This window comes from Podarcis tiliguerta (genome assembly GCF_965153285.1).
Source record: "Podarcis tiliguerta genome assembly, chromosome: 12".
NCBI lineage: Eukaryota > Metazoa > Chordata > Lepidosauria > Squamata > Lacertidae > Podarcis > Podarcis tiliguerta.
In genome coordinates, this window is record NC_139545.1 from 28,155,933 (window position 1) to 28,175,159 (window position 19,227).

The 19,227-nt window shown below is 43.1% G+C and overlaps 1 protein-coding gene and 1 long non-coding RNA gene across 3 annotated transcripts in view; both read left to right on the forward strand.

The window, feature by feature from the left end:
- The window catches only part of LOC310660661, a 197,679-nt gene extending 196,131 nt beyond the window's left edge, over positions 1-1,548 (forward strand). The window contains exon 2 of the long non-coding RNA XR_014503587.1: positions 311-1,548. This is a non-coding gene — a long non-coding RNA (uncharacterized lncRNA). The remainder of the gene's footprint in view (positions 1-310) is intronic.
- A 7,753-nt stretch (positions 1,549-9,301) lies between these two features.
- Positions 9,302-19,227, forward strand: part of CRPPA (CDP-L-ribitol pyrophosphorylase A) — a 58,142-nt gene continuing 48,216 nt past the window's right edge. For both annotated transcript variants that reach the window (XR_014503530.1, XM_083405466.1), the window contains exons 1-2: positions 9,302-12,743; positions 18,902-19,181. Coding sequence is in view for 1 of the 2 variants with exons in the window: in XM_083405466.1 (XP_083261592.1) it covers positions 12,376-12,743; positions 18,902-19,181 (648 nt within the window). In the remaining variant the exon portion in view is untranslated. The remainder of the gene's footprint in view (positions 12,744-18,901; positions 19,182-19,227) is intronic.

Sequence of the window (19,227 nt, forward strand, 5' to 3'; positions counted from 1 at the left end):
TGGTCATCCTGTTCCCATTTGCTTAACAAAGAGGGTGAAAGACTTGTAGTAGTTTGCCATTATCGGAAGCTGGCCATCTCTTGTCTGTGATCTGGCTTCAGATCTGGATCTCACTGAGGAGTTGAGTATCTTGTACTTGACAAATAAATTTGCATGTGCTAACCTTTAAGCCAAGATGTGTGTGAATTCAGGATATTCCTGAATGCTTTTTAGCAGGTGGCTGGAATCAGGCTGGTTTCATGGTTACTGGAGTTCATCATGGGGTGTGTGTGTGTGTGTGTGTGTGTGTGTGTCTTGTGTCATATTATAGTTATGTCAATCTTATACTTATGCCATGATCTACAGAGACAAACCCGTATCAGAAATTCAGATTCACACACACCTCCTCACAAGGTACGAGCAGCGAGCAGCACAGCAACTAACTCAATATGTGTCATTGAATGAGAGCTAAGGGCTTTTAAGATGGTATTCTAGAACTTTTTGGGATCAAACAGACATGACATTATTCACTTAATTAGTCACTGGCTAAATATTTTGAAAAGCCAGTAGCATATTATGGGGGGGGGGGGTAATCCAAACTGGGATTATGGCATGGAGGAGTCTTTAGCCACTTAACTCCAGATTGCCTGTCCCTAAACAGCTGATCAAAGCAGGAACAAACAGATGAGGTCCCCTCTCCCTGTGTCGCAATCCCTGTTTGGACTGAACACCTTTAATCTGCAATTTTTGCTTTTTTCAGATTTGTGGGAGGTTGAGGCTCACTGGGGAAGCAGGCATTGTCCAGTGAAGGCAGGTCAAAGCAGAGGGCAAAAAAGAACAGGACCTTGGACAGCTCCAAGAGGGCCCTGATGGCTGAAGTGTGTTCTCCTCCTAAGGCAGTTACAGGAAGATGGTCATTGAGTTGTATCTAACACTAGTCCTAATTAGAATAGACAATGAATGGACAAGGCTAGCTTAGGTCCATTAATTTTCATTGGTCTATTCTGAGTAAAACTTAACTGGAGACATCTTTTTGCAGGGACCTAGACCTATGGAAGTCTTATATAACTTGACAAGATATGGAGTATACTACACTCTTCCACTTTGGAGGAGGTGACCTCGTAGCTTATTCTATTTATTTATGAATGGATAACCCACACTTTCATAAAAATATAGCAAGGCAGAGTACAATAAGATAAAATCAGAAAAAGATCCATAAAACACTCTGAGTTTTGCATGTATGAGTGGCAGTGGGTAAAATATACAGGAGAAAGAGTTACGGTTTGCTTCTAATTTTGTTCTACTCTCCTTGGCGACACTTGCAGTTATTGTTCATTTACTAATCTTATTTCAAACAACAAGTTTTTTGGCTGCTAACTTTATATACCAAGGGACCTCTTCCGTGATTTTTCTTTTCTTTTCTTTTTGGCAGATCAAGTACATTCCTTTCCTCTCTCTCTCTCTCTCTCACTTCCAAAGAAGATGAGAAGCACGGTGGCCAACTGAATACTTCTGAAAGGATTAAGGATGTTCGAAGGGTGAGTAAGAGTTGCTGTAAATTTAACACACACACACACACAGACCTTATGAAAGAAATAATATAAATAAATAATCCTGGCTCATAATGGGAGTATTACAACTTTTGCCAGGGGCTGTTTTCCACGCAAGGATACGGGTTTTTACACATATTCCTTAAATCAGAAATGGTTGCTGAAACTGGGCCAGAAGTTTTGAAAAGATGATTCACAGTGCAATCCTATCCCTAAGGGGGTACTACCATGTGGGGCTAGGAATAATAGACTAGACTCTATGCGGGCCCAGAGATACCCTTATGCCAGCTAAGTCTACCACCAAAGCAGCTTTTCTTCTGGCAGGATACTGTCAGCATAAGTGGGGGAAGAATGGGAGGAGCAGGAGCACAGCAAGGCATGAACAAAGGAGGAACTCCCTGCTGCTTGTGGCTTCTCTCCACCCTCTAAGAAGGCAGTGGAAGAGGTAAATTACATACTCCCACTGAAGTCAATGGAAAAACGCAAACCATGACCCCTTTTCTCCTCACCCCACAGCTAAGACTATGCATAGGATGTATCCCTAGGATGTATCCCAAGGCTCAGAAGTTGAACTAATGCTTTCGATCCTTGGTATCTCTGAGAAGAACTGAGAAAAATACATGTCTGAAATCCTGGAGATCCTCTGCTAGCCTTTGTAGACAATGCTCAGTGAATGGGCCAGCAATCTGACTCAGGATAAGCTTCTTAGGGTGCTAAGATTCTCACAGTTGATCATGGCATATCATAATGAGTATCTGTTCAATTTGTGCTCTCAAGCAGGGAATATAGATCACATATATAGCAAGACACTTGGTTGGTTGGTCGGCATGCATCCCTCACAAGACCCATGGCATAGGGATATGGAGAGCGGCCTTATATCAGCAGACGTTTGGGAATATGTGGAATGGTGTATGGGGAATGGAAGAAAATCTAGGAAACAATACCCATATCCCCTCCCTCCCTAACAATACCTGATGAGCACCCTAGCACCAGAAATAATCTGCTCCGGCTGTTAAATTCTTCCAAGGAGAACTGAGCAGGTTGCATCCATTTCATTTCTGCTAAGTCTCACCCCATTCCCCTCCTGTTACACCATCCCTCATGGAACAAAGAACTCAGGAATTACGTAAAAGGTGCTGGAGGTCTCCAGCAAAGCATATTCACTTTGCAAGTAGCCAGGAGAACCCCCCCGAGGTGGTTTTCTCCCTCAGCAATGAGTTAGCAGGCCAAGGGAACAACTGGGCCTTTCAAGATTTGTTTTGAACAGTCAGCCCTTAGCTGAAGAGTTCTGACGATTTGAATGGAATGCTCAAAGGTCAAATTCATGTTGGGGGTGAGCACATGCCAGTTGTGGCAGGAATGGAAGACCATTCTTTTTTTCTTTTCTTTTGAACATTTTTGCTAGGGTAGAGCCCAGAGGCATTCTGATGAAATGAAGATTAGCGGGTGGCTGCAGCCTCACCTATACCCTTTCTTCGCTGCACAGTGCGAATTGTTGCCAATGCACTGTCCTGATAAGAAAAAGGAGAAAGGGATGCTGGCAAACACCCTCAGTCCTCTGGGGCACATGGGCCCCTGCCATTTGCCCTACTAAACGTGTCTAAATTCCTTTTTAATTGGAAGCTCCAAGCGTTGAACCTGGGTCCTTCTGCAAACGAAGTGTGAGCTCCGCCACTGAGCAATGGCCTCTTCCCAAAACAGTAGTGTAAAAGATAAGAGAAGCAAGATTTTATCAAGATCGTTAACTCAGGGTGATAAATCTTTTGGTGAACTACATTTACATTACTTGAAAGCAAAACTAAATTGCGCCAGTGACACATCAGTTCTTTAGCAAAAAGATTTAAAAGCACAAACGTTCCCTATGTTTCTAACTAGGAACCGAGTAGCACATTCACATCAGTCATACTGAAGCGCAAGCATTTCTGCTATGATCAAACTTACTAAGTTTTCAATCCACTGGGCCATTAAAAAAGCACACAAAGAGATGTTTAGCAAGAAAAATAATGATCTCAAAGAGTAGCAGATAAGGTAAACATCTCTTGGTTCACCCCTTTTCTTTTCCAGACTAAAAAAAATCAGATTTAATAGGATTTAATCAAAAGAAAGCTATTTGGGTATAATTTAATTTTAATGTTTAATAATTATTTATTATTCAGCCCCATAAGTTGTTGAATAGTTAAGATCAAGCAAAGCATTTGTCTAGAATTCAATGTTTCTGGAATGTAGGATGTTTTTGTCTAGCTAGGGTGTGCTGGTAACTGTGATTATGCTTTTTGCTTACCTGGATGGAGAGATGTGTATGGAGGATGTGTAGACTCCTCTGACTTTTGCGTGGCAGGAATGTAGACTACTGAACAAAGATAAAAGTCACATCTATTGCTCCTCCTACCTTTGCGACCAGTTCTGCTCATCACTTGCACAAGTCCCCTCAGAGACTGTACCTGAGGGAATGTGGCCCTCAGACCGAAGAAGCTTCTCCAACCCTTTTCTAGATCAATCCAGAAGTTGCTTGCTAAGCAGCAGATGTAAACAAGATGTAACTCTCAAGCTGAAGGCACCCATCAGTCACATAATGTTGTGCATTTGGTTCACTTTTCTTGTCATCTAACTCAGGTAACAAAAAATATGTGTGGCACAATGCATGGCTTATGGATTGCATTGTTTGGTGGGTCAAGGTGATTCACAACCATATAACAAAATGCCTAGAGATAAATGTTAAACAATACAGATAAATACCCAAAGCAGGAATTTAAAGCTTTTTCATTCAGCTGGAAAAACTTCTCAAAATGAGAATGGGTGCCTGTCACATCTCAACAGGGATGCTGTTCCACAAAACTGAGGCAGCTACACTGAAGGTCCTGATCCGAGTTGTTGCAGAGGGGGCTTCTGATAGTTTAGGAACTTCAAGAAGAGATTCTTCTGCAGAATACAGTTAGTTACTGGGTATGTAAGAGCAAGGCAGTCTCTTATGCAACCTGGTTCCTACTTGTCTTAAACATGAGTACCAAAACTTTGAATGTGGCCCAGAAGTGTTTTAGGAGTCAGTGCGGATCCTGCAAACAAGGGGTTATATGCTGTTGATAGTTTACCCCATAAGCAAGCTAGCTGCAAACACTGGATCAATCCCACATGGAAAGTATTGTAGTAACCCAACTCAATTCTATGCGGCAGTGGCCATTTTAGCTGGTCATTATGTAACAGGATAAAGAGCTGATGCACCAGTTTGCTTATTTTCGCCTTGCCTCCCTTATGTCATGCCATTTAGACTGCAAGCAGTTATGATAAAATAATAAAATAAACCATCTTGTGTGGTTTGGCAGAAAGGCGATATATAAATGCAGTAAAAATAAACAATTTTAATTGTTTCAGCTGCCGGTTATGCAAGCACTGCTGAAGCATAAGCCTCCAGGCCAATTGCCCCCAACATGTGTTGCTTACATTGCACAACCAAGCAGCCCACAAGGCTCCCCTCCCGCCCACCACTGCTCCCCTGAGAATTGATTTTCCACATAAACTTATGATAATTTGTAATGAAATGCACATGGGTGAAACTGTCACTGTTCTTTAGAGGGTTCCATTTTCTGTGAGAGTCCTATGCCCTGGATTATATTTTCAGAACTGGAATTGTAACTTGTCTTGCTTTAGATAATTTTGGAAAATCAATGGTCCCCCTCCCACCCTTCTCCTAACACCTGCTTTTGTAAGTACAATCCTCAGCAGTAATTGACAAACAGCTGTTGTACGTTCCATGCGGCTAACTCAAAAGGCTGCACAAAAACAGCTGACCTAGACCTCAGAAGAGGCTGGTGACAAGTGCAGCAGCTTCTGGTCAGTTCAGCAGCACTCGGACGTTACACTATAATCACTCATGAAGAGAGGGTAACAGCATTAAACAGTAACAGAAAGAAATTACTGCCAAGCTATATGCTGTGAAATCAGTGATAGAGATGGAAAAAATATGGAAATAGACATCTGTGCTACACTGGACCCTGCTTAAGAGCTAATGATTGCTAAGGAGCACAGGGATTAAAATGAAGTGTCAGGAATTAATAGAGACACATGGACGAGAACGTCAAATTGCATGACCAGTGCCGGATTTAAGTAGAGGCTAAGTAGACTGAAGCCTAGGGCCTCTAAATATAGGGGGCCTCCCCAGCCCCCCCCCCCAGCAGACAGTCTCCCCTCTCCCAAAATTGCAAACCCAAGACTTCATGTGAGGGCAGGGCAACTTGGGCCCAGCAGCTATGAGACTCAGGGCCAGCGGCCCAACTTGAATTTTTTTTTTTTTTGTGGGGCCCTAGTTCACAGCCAAAGTCTGCAGAATCTTAGAGGTATAAGTGTGCTAGGTCATTTTCACAAGGTCAGCAAAGCCCCTCAGAAATCAAACCTGTTATTGAGTTCTTGTGCAAGTTTATACAGTTCACTTCTGGATTTTTTAAAGAGAAGATTTTGATGTGCATGAGAAACAAGCAAAAGCCACCTTGCCAAATGTTAACCACAAAACAAGGAGACAAAGAGTGAGGGAACGGCAAAGAAATGACAGAAGTGCACCTGATGCCAAGTGGAGTAGCCTAGGGTCTCTCTTCATCTAAATCCAGCCCTGGAAGGGGGACGAGACGGGAGAGGACTGGGGTGGCAAAGCTTAAGTTCTTTTATTTAGTGTATGCTTGGGGTTTTTCTGTCGGCGTTCTCTTTCTATTCGCTTGTTATGTTTCCTTGATGGTGAAAGACGTTGGGGTGGCCTAGAGTGTGGTTGATCATCTTTGGCTGGCTGCAGCGGGATTTGTGCGTGGGTGAGTGGGGTTAAGTTAGCCATACTGAATCGTATGTTGTCGGTGGGTTATGAGCTCTTGATAGTGTGAGTGGGCATTGTTATCTTGGAAGGTGTTGAGTAGGGCCAGTTCTGGGGTGACTTCTAGTACCTGTTTAGTTGTGTTTATTTCTGGTATGACTGCGCACACTCCTTTTCTGACTGGGTCCTCGATTACTCAGTTTGGTGGGATCTGCTGGTTCAGACACAGCAAATGTCTGAGAAGGCCCCACGTGGGATCATGGGGAGGAGGTGCGAGGACAAAACTCTTGTGACATTGATTTCTTGGGCAACTTGGAAGGGCTGTGGTGGGATCCAGAAACAACAACCTGGAGCCCCACCGACCACTTAACTGCTCTCTTCTCCATCAGATGAGACGCTTGCAGGGTACGATAGCATCTTTTGTTGTTTGAGCATCTAACAGATCTGCCTGCCTTTGATCAGTTGTGCTTTAAGGGAAGCTCACCAGTCTCCTCAGATTCTTTAATATTTTCCAGCCCAGACAGATGTTAACCAAAGGATCTCACAATAGTCATCTCCTTGCAGGAGCAAGGAAGCACAGGAGAATCAGACGCACCACAAGAGCATCTTGGATGGGATGGCTTTCAAAGAGGGCTAGACAACTGCATGGAGGAGAGGCCTATCAAAGGCAACTGGCTGTGATGGCTATGCTCAGCCTCCCATTGAGGGAGCAATGCTTCTGAAAAGGACTTGCTAGAAGCCACAGACTCCCCAAACGTGTTGCACAAGGATCCCTTCCTTCCCTCTGCCCCAGTACCCGAGGGTTGTCACATCTCTCCAGGTATTTGGCCAGAAAAAAGTATCTGTTGGGAAAGCCTCCCTCCCTGCAAGGAAAATGTAGGAAACAGCAGGTGCCTGGTTCCCAGGCAGGCTAGCACCAGTCTGGCACATGAGAGTGGGGGATATAGGAAGGAAGCATTCCTATAGTATAGGGCAGGGATGTCCTACTGGTTGATCGCAATGTTTTTGTCGATCATGGCCCCCCCCTCAACCCGCCCTCCATTGTTGGAGAACTGAAGATGGAGTTTACAAACCGAGGCTTTTTCCCCCCCAGCGATCCTTTTGTGAGTTGCTGTTCCTCTTTCTCCCCAAAATACTTTCAAAAATGTGGCATTTCCCCTCCCTAAAATAAGCAAAGCAACTTCAGCCTCCTGAACCCCCTCTCTAAAAAAACCTCAACAACTGTGACCTGAACCCCAATAAAACGTGGCTTTTCCCTCCCCCCAAAAAGCTCAACAACTTTGACCTGAACCCCAATAGATAGACTGGTAAACTGGTAGATCACTGCCAGTTTTTAATTCTGTGAGTAGATCACAGTCTCTTGGAAGTTGGTCACCCCTGGTATAGAGCACTCAATTGGCATTTCCACCTACCTGAACTCTGAGCCTTTCCCCCCTTGTTCTGGACTGCCGCTCTCCTAAGGAAGATGCAAGCTCTTGCTGGAAGCCACTGGTGGGGAGTGTTCCTATGATTCCCAAATGTTTCAGAAGCATTTTTTTGGTCCTTTAGCTCCTTGATATAATCATAGCATGGCAGGGTTGGAAGGGATCCCAAGAGTCAGCTAGTCAAACACCCAGCAATGCAAAGATCCTGCCCACAGCCAGCCCTGGCTGGGCTCTAAACTCTAGCCTCCTGGTTACCATTGCAATTCTGCATGGTGTGAAGAAAGGGGAGAGAGAAATGTGTTGCTTACACTCTCTTAACATTGATATGAGATCCACACCATGCAGCCCTTATAAAGGGCTGTCACATGGAGGATGGAGCAAGTTTGTTTTCTCCTGCTCCAGAGGCCCTTAGGGCCTGAAGCAGTGACTCTCCTTCCTTGGAGGTTTTTAAGCAGCGCTTGGATGGCCATCAGCCATGGATCATCTAGTTGAGATTCCTTCTTTGAAGGGGTTGGACCAGATGACCCTCGGGGTCCTTTCCAACTTTACAATTCTATGATGCTATGTTTTAAAAAGCACATTACTTCCCCCAAAATGATTTGTGCCATTGTGGATTCCCTCTCACAGACCTACAATCCTCAGAACCTCTAACAAACTAACAATTCCCAGCATCGTTTGGGGGAAGACACCTGCTTTTTAGAACAGTGATGGAGAACCTGCAGTTTGCTCACCCCCATTTCCTAGGAACCAGGAATGGGACGCTCAAGTGCTTCTAACAGTATGGTTATAGGGAGCAGTGTGTATAAAATATTGAATGTAATAGGGTTATTAAGGTAATTGTATCAGAATTACTATGGGAATGTCAAGGAGGGAGGGGGAAAGAGAGATTGTGGAATTCTGGTGGTGAGTGATGATTGGATGAGGATTTGAAAGGGAGTTTGAATGCAAGGCAGTTGAGAGTCAGTTGAGAATGGTGGGTTCTGGACGGGGTAGTTGGGCAACTAACTATTCAGTTTAGGATCAGTAGTCTAGTCGTCATTCTTGTAATAAAGCAGCATATAAGATAAAGAGAATTTGAGGCCGTAAGCTCAGGTACACATGTCATCCTACAATCATTTAGTGAATCATTCATACATTCTCCTTTAGTGAGGGTGCAATACCTAAGATCTGGACCAAACATTGGTATTTTTTGCCCTTTCCCAGTTTCATAGGTTTATGTTCTGGTTCTAATGATGTAATCGGGGTGGGGGCTCTTTAAATACTGGACCTAACCCCATTGGCTCGAAAACAGAGAGCAGTGAGTAGGTTTCAGTGCATACTCCCTCCTCTCCCCAACATGCGCTTTGCACAAACATGTAACAGCAAGAGAAACCACAGATATTTATTGCTTAGACTCATTAGATATTTAGTGAACACAATAACTATACAATTCAGAGGATATTTTTATTAATTAATTATATTATATTAATTATATTAATTATATTATTATATTAATATTAATTATATTATTATATTAATATTAATTATATTATTATATTAATTATTAATTTGTGGCTTGGATAACTTGTCTTTTGTATTGTATATACATACACTTGCATAGGTTTTTTTACATGCTAATAACTTCTATTTTACTGTTGCTTGGATTCCCATGGCTTTGTTTGTTGGTTACTGAGAGCCACTGGAAATGTGGATTGGAAGTTGAAAACAACCAACTGAAAGGAAAACGAGGGGCTGAGAAAGAGAAGAAATCAGCCTGCTCATGCTCCCCCTGATAGCTTATACTGTAGTTTTCTGAAGGGCAGAATTAGGTTCCCATCTCCAGAACTGCATGGCCCACCCCTATACAGCACTCAGGTTTGGCGTCAGCTGGCAGCCCTTTGGCACTGTATAGCACAACAGGTAAGGCCCCAAAGTGAGAAGACATACAATGGCATTTTGTTTCAGGTCCCACTTTTAACCGTAACTAAATCCTATTCTATTGCTTTCAATGGAATTTAGTCATGACTGATTTTTGCTAGATTCTGTCCAGGTCACTAGGTATTTCAGGTTGCAACCCTATAAGCTCTTATCTAGGATGAAGCCTCACTCAGATGTTAGTTAATGGGACTAACATCTGAGTAGACATGCATAGGATTGTGTTGTCAAGTAAACAAATGCATGTCCAGCATGCTATCTCTTAAGGAAGGGATCCTAATCTCCACAATGTGTTCTATGTGTGCATAGAATGGCAGCTATTGTTGTGGATTAAGAAATACCTTCTTTAGCAGCTTTTTTAAAAAAGAAAGGTCCAACTGATATATACAAGTGTTTGCAGTCACCAGTTGGTTGGATAAGCAACTTGGGAAAAGGAAGCATTTAACTTCCATCTCGGTGCACAATGAGCACCTTTTAGCAGACAACCAGGAACTCCCTCAAAGCTATAATTTTGCCTTGGCCTTTCAAAAAATCAACAGTAGCTTATATTGTTGGGCATACAGTGAATAAGCAATTGTACTGAAATATTTAAAGACAGCTGCCATTCATTGTAGGGCACAAGGACTATTTACATATGTCAAGAGCATTTTAATGGCAAACAAAGAGGTATAGTTAGCTCTATCCCACTTCCCTAAATGTCAGTCTGGAAGTGTCATTCAGATGAATAAAAGTCAGAAACAAGAGTTTACTTCAGGGGTGGGGAGCATCCAGAATTTGCAAGATTTACTCCCATCAGCCCCAGTCAGCCTGGCCAATAGTCAAAGATGTAGTCCAGTAAGGTAGTCCAGGCTTCCTAGCAATGGTTTACATTGACATCCGAACACTGATCTTTTGGCAGAATTAATGGTAACCCTATGTGCTCCAGTACCTACATAAGTAGCTCTGCCTCTTGGAGTGTTATCAGTTCTTCAGATGTTAGGCGCTAAATGGCTCCTTAAACCAAGGTTACAGTCGCCAAAAAAGAATGCCTAGTTGACATTTTTGGACCAGACGAAATTCATTCTGCTTGTGCAGAGAAAATATAACGGATAGAGTTCTACAGGATGTGTTGCTAGTGTCTGAAAATGGTCAAGATCCAAGGGTCCCCAGGCATGCACCTCAGCATGGTAGAGACATCAGGAGCTATCCTGGCATCCAGGCATCTTCTCTTGGGGGCAAGTGGCCGGTAGCCAGGTACAAAATGTGCCTGGAGAATTTCTAATGCTGAACTCGGGTAAGCTTTTTATAAATGCCAATTTATTTATTATGTTTATTTCCCATATCTCATCCAAGGAGCTAAAGATTCTCCCCTGCTTCATTTTATTTTCACAAACCTCTGAGTTACTTTAGGCTGAAAAAACAGTAGGTTGTCCATTGTCACCCAGTAAACTTTATGGCAGGGTTGACATTTGAACTCAGCAATGTCTCCCTGTTGCTAGTCAAACACTCTACTAATGTCATTAGGGTCAACTAAAAATATCAATACAGTGAACAAGCTTTTGAAGTTCCCAGAACCACCTTACTACCTAATGGTGTTTTATTTACCTCTAATAATGGTATTATTCTATAATTCCTTTGGGTTTTTCCAGAATAAATTAACACAACTACTTGCTACAAGTTAACTCTGAATTAAGTTCCATTGATTTAATTTGGGTTTACTCTGCAGCTTTTATCTTGGGGACTGGTGTCTGTGATCTAGTACCCAACCCTGTTGGTGCCACTTAGTGACAATTTGCACTGATCCCAAGACAGCATTATAAAGCTAAAACCATTAGAGATCTTGGCTACAGCTTGTGGTTAGTAAGAAGAGCTCACCTGTGACGGCTGTTTCAATCAACATGCTAACCCTGGAGTTGTCATGATCCATGGCATGGGCATAGTCAGGATTTTTTTTTGGGGGGGGGGCAGGCATTATTGGTCAGTTAGTTAAGTATTTTTATTTACTTGATGGGGGGTCAGCTGCCTACTCAGCTACACCTATGGGCCATGGTGACTTCCGGAAGTTGCTGGACTCCAACTCCCCTCTTCCCTAATCACTGGTCATTCTGGCTGGAAGTGAAGGGAGCTGGAGTCCAGCAATATCTGAGGGGCATCACATTCTCTACCCATGTGGACAGTGCATGTGAGGAGGCTTCACATATGGCCAGGGAGCAGCAGCTAGAGCACTGCTTGCACGCCATTGCTTGCCTTGTCCTGTCCTGCAACCCAGGCTACTGAATTGCAGAGTGACACAAAACAAGTAACTGGTCTCTGTGCTGAAACATTACATATGCATCGAGCTGTAGTCAAGAAACTAGGGCAACATCCTTAACGTAGACAGTCTACAAGATAACCATGTCTAGCCACAACGTCGCAGGCATTAAACTGAAGGCAGTGTCACGCCGACGGCAGCCACGTTGCTTCCGCTTTGAATCCCAGCCTTTTTTTCTTCTTCCCCCAAATGGGCTAGGCGCATGCGCAGAAAGAACCCAAGTGTCACTCCCCCTCCCTTTTAAGAGGGGCTATTTAAAGGGCCAGCCAAACCCACTTAAAAACAAAGTAAATTTAATAATAAAAAAAAAGGCCGGGGGCGGGAGAGGATCAACAAGTAAAAGGATGGTGGCTTGTTGAGAATATGTGAGGCAAGAGATCAATTCAACGAGGGCGAGCTATCCAGGCAGCCGGCATAGCGCGCCCGATGGTTTTTGCGACTCACAGCCAGGCTTGGGGGTCAAAAGTGAGGCGGGCGGCTGCGGCTGCTCGAGACAAGCCCCTTCTCCGTCCCTGGCGCGCGCGCAACAACCTTTTCTTCCGGGGTGGTGGGGAAGGGAGAAAAGGAGCCACAATTCGGATTTCCACCATGGAGCTGCCGGTGACTGACCTCAGGGAGGGCAGTTGCGGCGGCAAGGGCTCGGAGGCGCCTCGGGAGCGACGCCCGCCGGTGTCTGTGGCGGCGGTGCTCCCCGCCGGAGGAAGCGGGGAGCGCCTGGGCGGCTGCACTCCGAAGCAGTTCTGCGCTCTGCTGGGGAGGCCGCTCGTTAGTTACACGGTGCGAGCCATGGAAAGGTAAATAGCCGCCGCCTCTTCCCTCACGCCAGCCGTTAGCGCGGCCAACGGCTTTTCCCCCTTCACCCACGCATGCGCACACGCTCTCCAGGGCTGACAGGAATGGCGCGCTTACCTCAGCCTGCCCCCCCCCCCCTTCCGAGAGAAATAATAACTGTCAATGTGTAAAACGCAAAGGAAGCAGTCTGGGTGTATCAGGGAACCCCCCCCCCCCCCCCGCAAAAATATCGCATTTGGGCAACGTTGGGGTCGGTCCCAATAAGGGTTTTTGCAAAAAATGCGGGTCCTAGTCATGGCAACAGCACTTCACGCATCTGAGATTTTGAACAAGACGCAGCTCTGCCTGGAAGCTTACAATTTTACCTCCTTATAAACATTTTAAAAGGAAGAGGAGTAAGGAAATCAAATTCAGCTCTGTATTATGTGCACACTTGAAAAGACCTATTGATTTCACGAGGATTCACTTTCAGAGTCGTGCTTACATACCTGCTGAATACAGGGGTGTTTATAACACTAGGAGTTTTGCAGCCTTGATTCCAGGGCTTTATTGCTAAGATGAGGGAGATGTTCAAAGGCAAGCCCCACCTACTCGGACCCCTTGTCCTATGGAGCCTCAGCTACTAAATGGTATTTGCAGTTCTGAGTGCTAATGGAAGCTTAAGCATGTGTTGTACTTATTTATCTTTTACACTTACACCCCACCTTTTTTCTAAGGAGCTCAAGGTGGCGTACATGGTACATGTTGACTTGGAGGTCCCACTAAGTTCAGGGAAGCTCTTACTGTGTTTTGAACTGCAGCTTTGGAATTTGATCCTATGCAGCTGGGCACACCTAAGCTGCTTGAAATGAGTAGGCTTTTTCAAAGTATTCACAGGTTTGGTCTGTAAATGATCTTGAGTATGTAGCTGTCTATATCCCAGGTCATTTCATATTCCAGGTAATTCCAAATCCTAAAGTTGTAGGTTTGATGGGAAGAAAAGAAAAATCATTGCAAGTGATGTATTTTTTTTTAATTAAAAAAATTGAATTGGAATTAGGGTAATTTACACTGGAAATTTTTATGATGTCCTAGGGAGTAATCTAATTAAGCATAACTGTGTTTAGTAAATGAAGCTAGTGGCGTTGCCTAATATTTACTTGTAGTTGACATCTATTTACTGTTACTGATGAAATTGTGAAATGGAAAAAATTATGTGGGGAAAATACGGCACTGAAACCCCTACATCAGTAATTGTAAGCACGTAAATCATGTGATGAATGGGGCCATAACTCTTTGGTAGATTACATATTTTGCATGCACTGGGTCCCAACTCCTTCTCCCTGTCAAGTCCTGGTATGGCTAGAAAAAGAGGCCTGCCTGAAAAGTTGGAGAGACACTGTCAGAGCCCACAAAGAACAGACTCCATGCTGTTGTACTCTTTTAACTCCACAGTTAATATTTTGGAATAGCTACCATCCCCACCCTGTATTTCCTAGCTATTCATGGCAGGCCTTTATTGCTCCAGCTCCTCCAACTGTCATTTTCCCAACCTTTCAGAAATGCTGATGTCAAAGCCTATTCCCAGTTGGTGCAAACAGGGAGCCATACATACAGTCATGGGGCAGTACTTTAGTTTGGAATGCTTTCAGTTATGGATACCATAAAATTTGGACTGCCATGGGTGTATAGATAAAATAGGAGGGTATCACTTGGATACATTATTGTGATTGGCATTAAATCTGTTCCCTGGCCCTGATTACTTACAGGCATCCCCCCCACTTACCTGTGTTCTGCTTGCATGGTGCTGGGAAATAAATAAATAGAATCATACTGTACCAGGAAGTGGTGGGAGAGTGCTGGAGAGTCCTCGCGGCTTACAAGGAGACCCTCCCCAGAACCTGAAGAGGGCTGAGGAAGCCCCAAAGAGACCTGTGGCACAGTGGGGTTTTGTTTACCTAATAGCTGACATGTGGGGTAGCACAGCAGCAGCCACTGCTGCCACTTTCCTGTGTGTCCTCCAACCTCCAGCTGGTCCCAGAGCTTCAACTCTAGATATTTTGGTCTGGGTTAGAGAGGGAACTGGAGAACAGAAAAAAATAGACTTTAGAGACTTTTTAGAAGGTGCTCTGCACTTTATGCAATTTTACTTACGCTTGTGGGGCCCAGGATCATAACCCCTGCATAAGTGAGGGGACGCCTGTACTCTAGACTCTAGAGTATTCCATTGAGAACCAAGCCCCTGTTTTGTATAGCTTTTCTCTTTATCTGCATAATCCAGTCCAGGGTTTTTAGCCCCACTAGGGCAATAGTCTTTCACTGGCTGGTCAGGACTCAAAGCAGGATTGTATCCTGACCTAAGGTGGATCAGCCCAGTGGCATTACAGCATTACTTGCATATGGAGGTAAATTAAGGATCAGTGCTGTACTGCATGTATGGGCTAATGGAGCTTCTGAGTCTGAAAAGGTTTAACATTCTGCATGAGAATCCGTTTGAATGTTGGAAATGAACTGGTTTATATGTGACTGAGGCCCTGCATGCTGAAAATAGATTCCAGGACTGAGCCTGAAATAACATTGACTTAGGTTAAGTTTATTGTGTTTTGAAACAACGCAGTGCATGCTTACTACCCCATCTGTTGAATTCAATCTTGCCTTCTCATGTTCATTTTTAATAACATTCTTTCTGCCCCTGTTGTGGCCCATTTGTGTTGCCGACCACCCTTTGTGGTTTGCCCTTCTTTGCTTTTGTTGTTCCTCATAGACTGAATGTGTTGTCTTAATAGTTTGGCAGGTGCATAAATTGTAATTTTGCACACCACTACCCTGTGTTTGCCTGTGAAGAATGATTCGGTCAGTGACCTTTTTGCCATGTGCAAATGTGCAGAAAGGAAAATGACTTGGATATTTGAAGAATGGTTGTACTCAGCAGTTTTTCAAACAGTGTGTTAAGGTGGGCAATGGGAATACAGAATTAGAAATTCCCAGGGTTTAGCCCTGGAGATTGTTTCTAATACAATGGCTGTTTATGTGAATCAATAAAGAGGTATCTGAGTTCAGGAGCGGAGTGTTTTTCTGTTCCAGAAAGCCTTCACACTTGGGCAGTAGAGAATACTTGCATGTGAATTTATTTAAAGATACAAAATATACAGCACAGAAGCTGAGTTAAAAATACAGTTTTTAGAAGGGAACGGAGCGATGCTGTCACCCACACAAAATCAACATATTGGTTTAAACTGACTGTGATGAACCCCTGCAAGTGTTCCCTATTACATGCCAATGGTGCCAGAGGAATAGATTTATCACCATTCTCTCCAACAAAACCCTGTGGTGGTAGTGGTGGAAAAACTAGTGTGTGTGGTTAACACTGACTAATATTCCATTATCACTAATTTCTGCATATGTTGGTATTTATGCATACCTTGGCATGATGAATGAGCATTATTTTGGCACCCCAACTTATGCTCATTCATTCTTAGCTGTCTTAGCCCCCCACTTGTGCCACCCTGCATGTCCCTTCTCTCTTTCCATCTGTATTGGCTCTTTCCAAGAAGCCTTCTCTGACCCCATTCTGGGTGGGTTGCTTTCATTCTTTACAGATGCCAGAGGATTACTGTGTCTTGCTTTGAGCTTTGGCAGCACTTTATACAGTGTCATGCTAACAATTTAATTGGCTCCTGCCTGAATCTCTGGGACTCATCAGCAGCTAGTACCCTTCTCAGAAAACATATGAAAAGACCCCCCACTCCAATCATTTGTGGCTTCCTTGCTTTCCAGTATCTTCTAATTGCAGACTTTCTTCCCTTTTCAATAGCTCTTTGATGGCATATTGCCCCAAACAGGCATCATCTAGTCCTTGGTCAAATTTAAAAAGGTGTCTTTAGCTGGAAACATCAAATATCCCACCACCCCTGAAAGGGTACCAAGTGATGTACCCTTTTTGAGAGCTGGCGTCTTCTAAAATAAGGGACATCTGGAAAACATTTTAGCACAAAGTTGCAAGTTCCATTATGTTCCAGAATCTTTTTTTCTTTTCAAGGAGTTATGACCCATGATTAGCTTTGTGATATATTTGGATCTACGTCTTGATGAAGTCTGCTAAAAGACAGAAATTGATTCCATCTATTACTTTTTGCTCCTTTGAATGAAGTTATCTGCTTCATTGTCTTGATAAAACTAGTTCATGAATTCTTTCACGAGCACCACACACTGTATTCTTCCATCTATTTCATAAGTGAAGCGAGCACTGAGTAGTACTGTATTGGGTTAAAAAATAAAAATATTGTTTGTGCTATATTCTGCCTTTTGACCTGCTTTCCAAAGCTTAATTATCACCCCTTAATAGAAAACATTCCATTTAGCTTCTGTTTCAAAATAGAATGCAATCTGAAAACATGTAAAGGTTTTGATACATTTTAAAGGAAAACTAAGTAACTATTTTTTTTATAAATATTCTCTTTTAGTGTAATTTTTGAGCTTGCATTTTGGTAGAAATAACATCTACTTAGAAGTTCAGCTCTATCCAGCGGTGGTTTTACTTTGGTGAAAAGTACTTCAGCTCATGCATGGTCCCAGTTTTCACCAATCCTCTTTACCCACCTAAGGCTTCCTAAAAATATGATTCTGAGGGTTGGATACCCTCTGGATCATCATGGGTTATGGCACTGGCAGGAGATTTCTGCAGAAACTAGGTTCTGTGAATGAAAACACTTTCCACTAAGGCAAACTCACTGGGAAGAAGGATTAATTGTTAAATCACCCTGGGAGCTGTTGCTGTGTGAGGGAAATAGGGGTCTCCTAACACCTCTTAGTACCCATAGCAAACATTAAGTTCCCAGAATTGTTGGGGGGAAAGCTATGGCTATATAAAGTGATATCTCATTCTTCTTTGGTGATCACTCGTAGCCGTGTAAGATTGTCTTCCATGTAAACAGTCTTAACACTGAGTCTGTAAGTGACTGTGGAGGCCAATTCTGGATCCACATGTCCTTCCACAATGCAGGCATAGTTTTCTGGGTGGGAGTTGATCACAGTGAGGGTTTGCCAAATGTGCCTTCCTCTTCGCTCATTTCTCCTTATCACCCTAAGTTCGTGCATCTTCAAGGTCCACAACAGCTTTGGTAAAGGCTGTTCTGCAATTGGAACACTCACAGGCCACTGTTTCCCAATTGTTGGTGTTTATACAGTACAGTGGTATCTCGGGTTAAGTACTTAATTCATTCCGGAGGTCCATTCTTAACCTGAAGCACCACTTTAGCTAATGGGGCCTCCTGCTGCTGCTGCGCCGCTGGAGCACGATTTCTGTTCTCATCCTGAAGCAAAGTTCTTAACCTCAGGTACTATTTCTGGGTTAGCAGAGTCTGTAACCTGAAGCGTCTGTAACCTGAAGCGTATGTAACCCGAGGTACCACTGTACTATATATATTTTTAGATTTGCCTTGAGAGAGTCTTTAAACCTCTTTTGTTGACCACCAGCATTAAGCTTTCCATTCTTAAGTTGGGAATAGAGTAGTTGCTTAGGAAGACAGTAATCAGGCATCCGAACAACATGACCAGTCCAACTAAGTTGATGTTGAAGAATCATTGCTTTGACACTGGTGATCTTTGTTTTTTCCAGTACACTGACAATAGTTCACCTATCTGCCGCAGTGATGTGTAAAAATTTCCGGAGATACCATTGATTGAATCATTCAAGGATTTAAATATTTAAAGTGGTATGATACTGCTTTAAATGTATAGTGCAGATGGGGCCATAGTTTGCAAATTCAGTACAGGTTTCCCTAAGGCCATCTGCTATCCCTAAGGCCATCTGTCATAATAGGAGAGAATCTTCTTATGCCTCTAGTAAATAGTATATGTCTAAGAATATTTTGTGTCTTAACAAATAGATTGCAGTTGTGGGTAAATGCTGGTCACAAAGTTGGTTATTTAGTTGAGTAAATGAGAAGATTTATGATTCGAAGATCTAATATAGAAGTTTCTGTTGGGTAAAACATAGTTCACCGTTGTTCTGAACATGTGAATTGTGTCTTGCTTTTTTTGCTAGTGTTCCTAAATGGCAAACAAGTAAAATTAAAGGAACCCTGAAAGATACTTTTACCATTTTTTTTACATATTTAGAAAAAAAGATACTCGAATATTTAGATATGTGCATTAAATAATTTTATTCAATGCTTTATAGAATCAGCTGGATATCTGATATTGTTGTGGTGGTGTCTCCAGAGAACGTTGAAGTAATGAAGTCTATTATAAAAAAATATGGTCACAAACGAACAACAGTAGCCGAAGGTGGACTGACTCGTCATAGATCGATCTTCAATGGATTGAAAAAGTTTGCAGAGAGCCACCTTCTCAGTTCACCACTTCAGAAACCAGAAGTAGTAATAATCCATGATGCCGTGAGACCATTTGTTGAGGAGGACATACTTTTTAAAGTAGTTATGGCTGCCAAAGAGCATGGGGTAAGTACTGTAAAATCACAGATCTCTAATGCTGAGATAGTAGGTG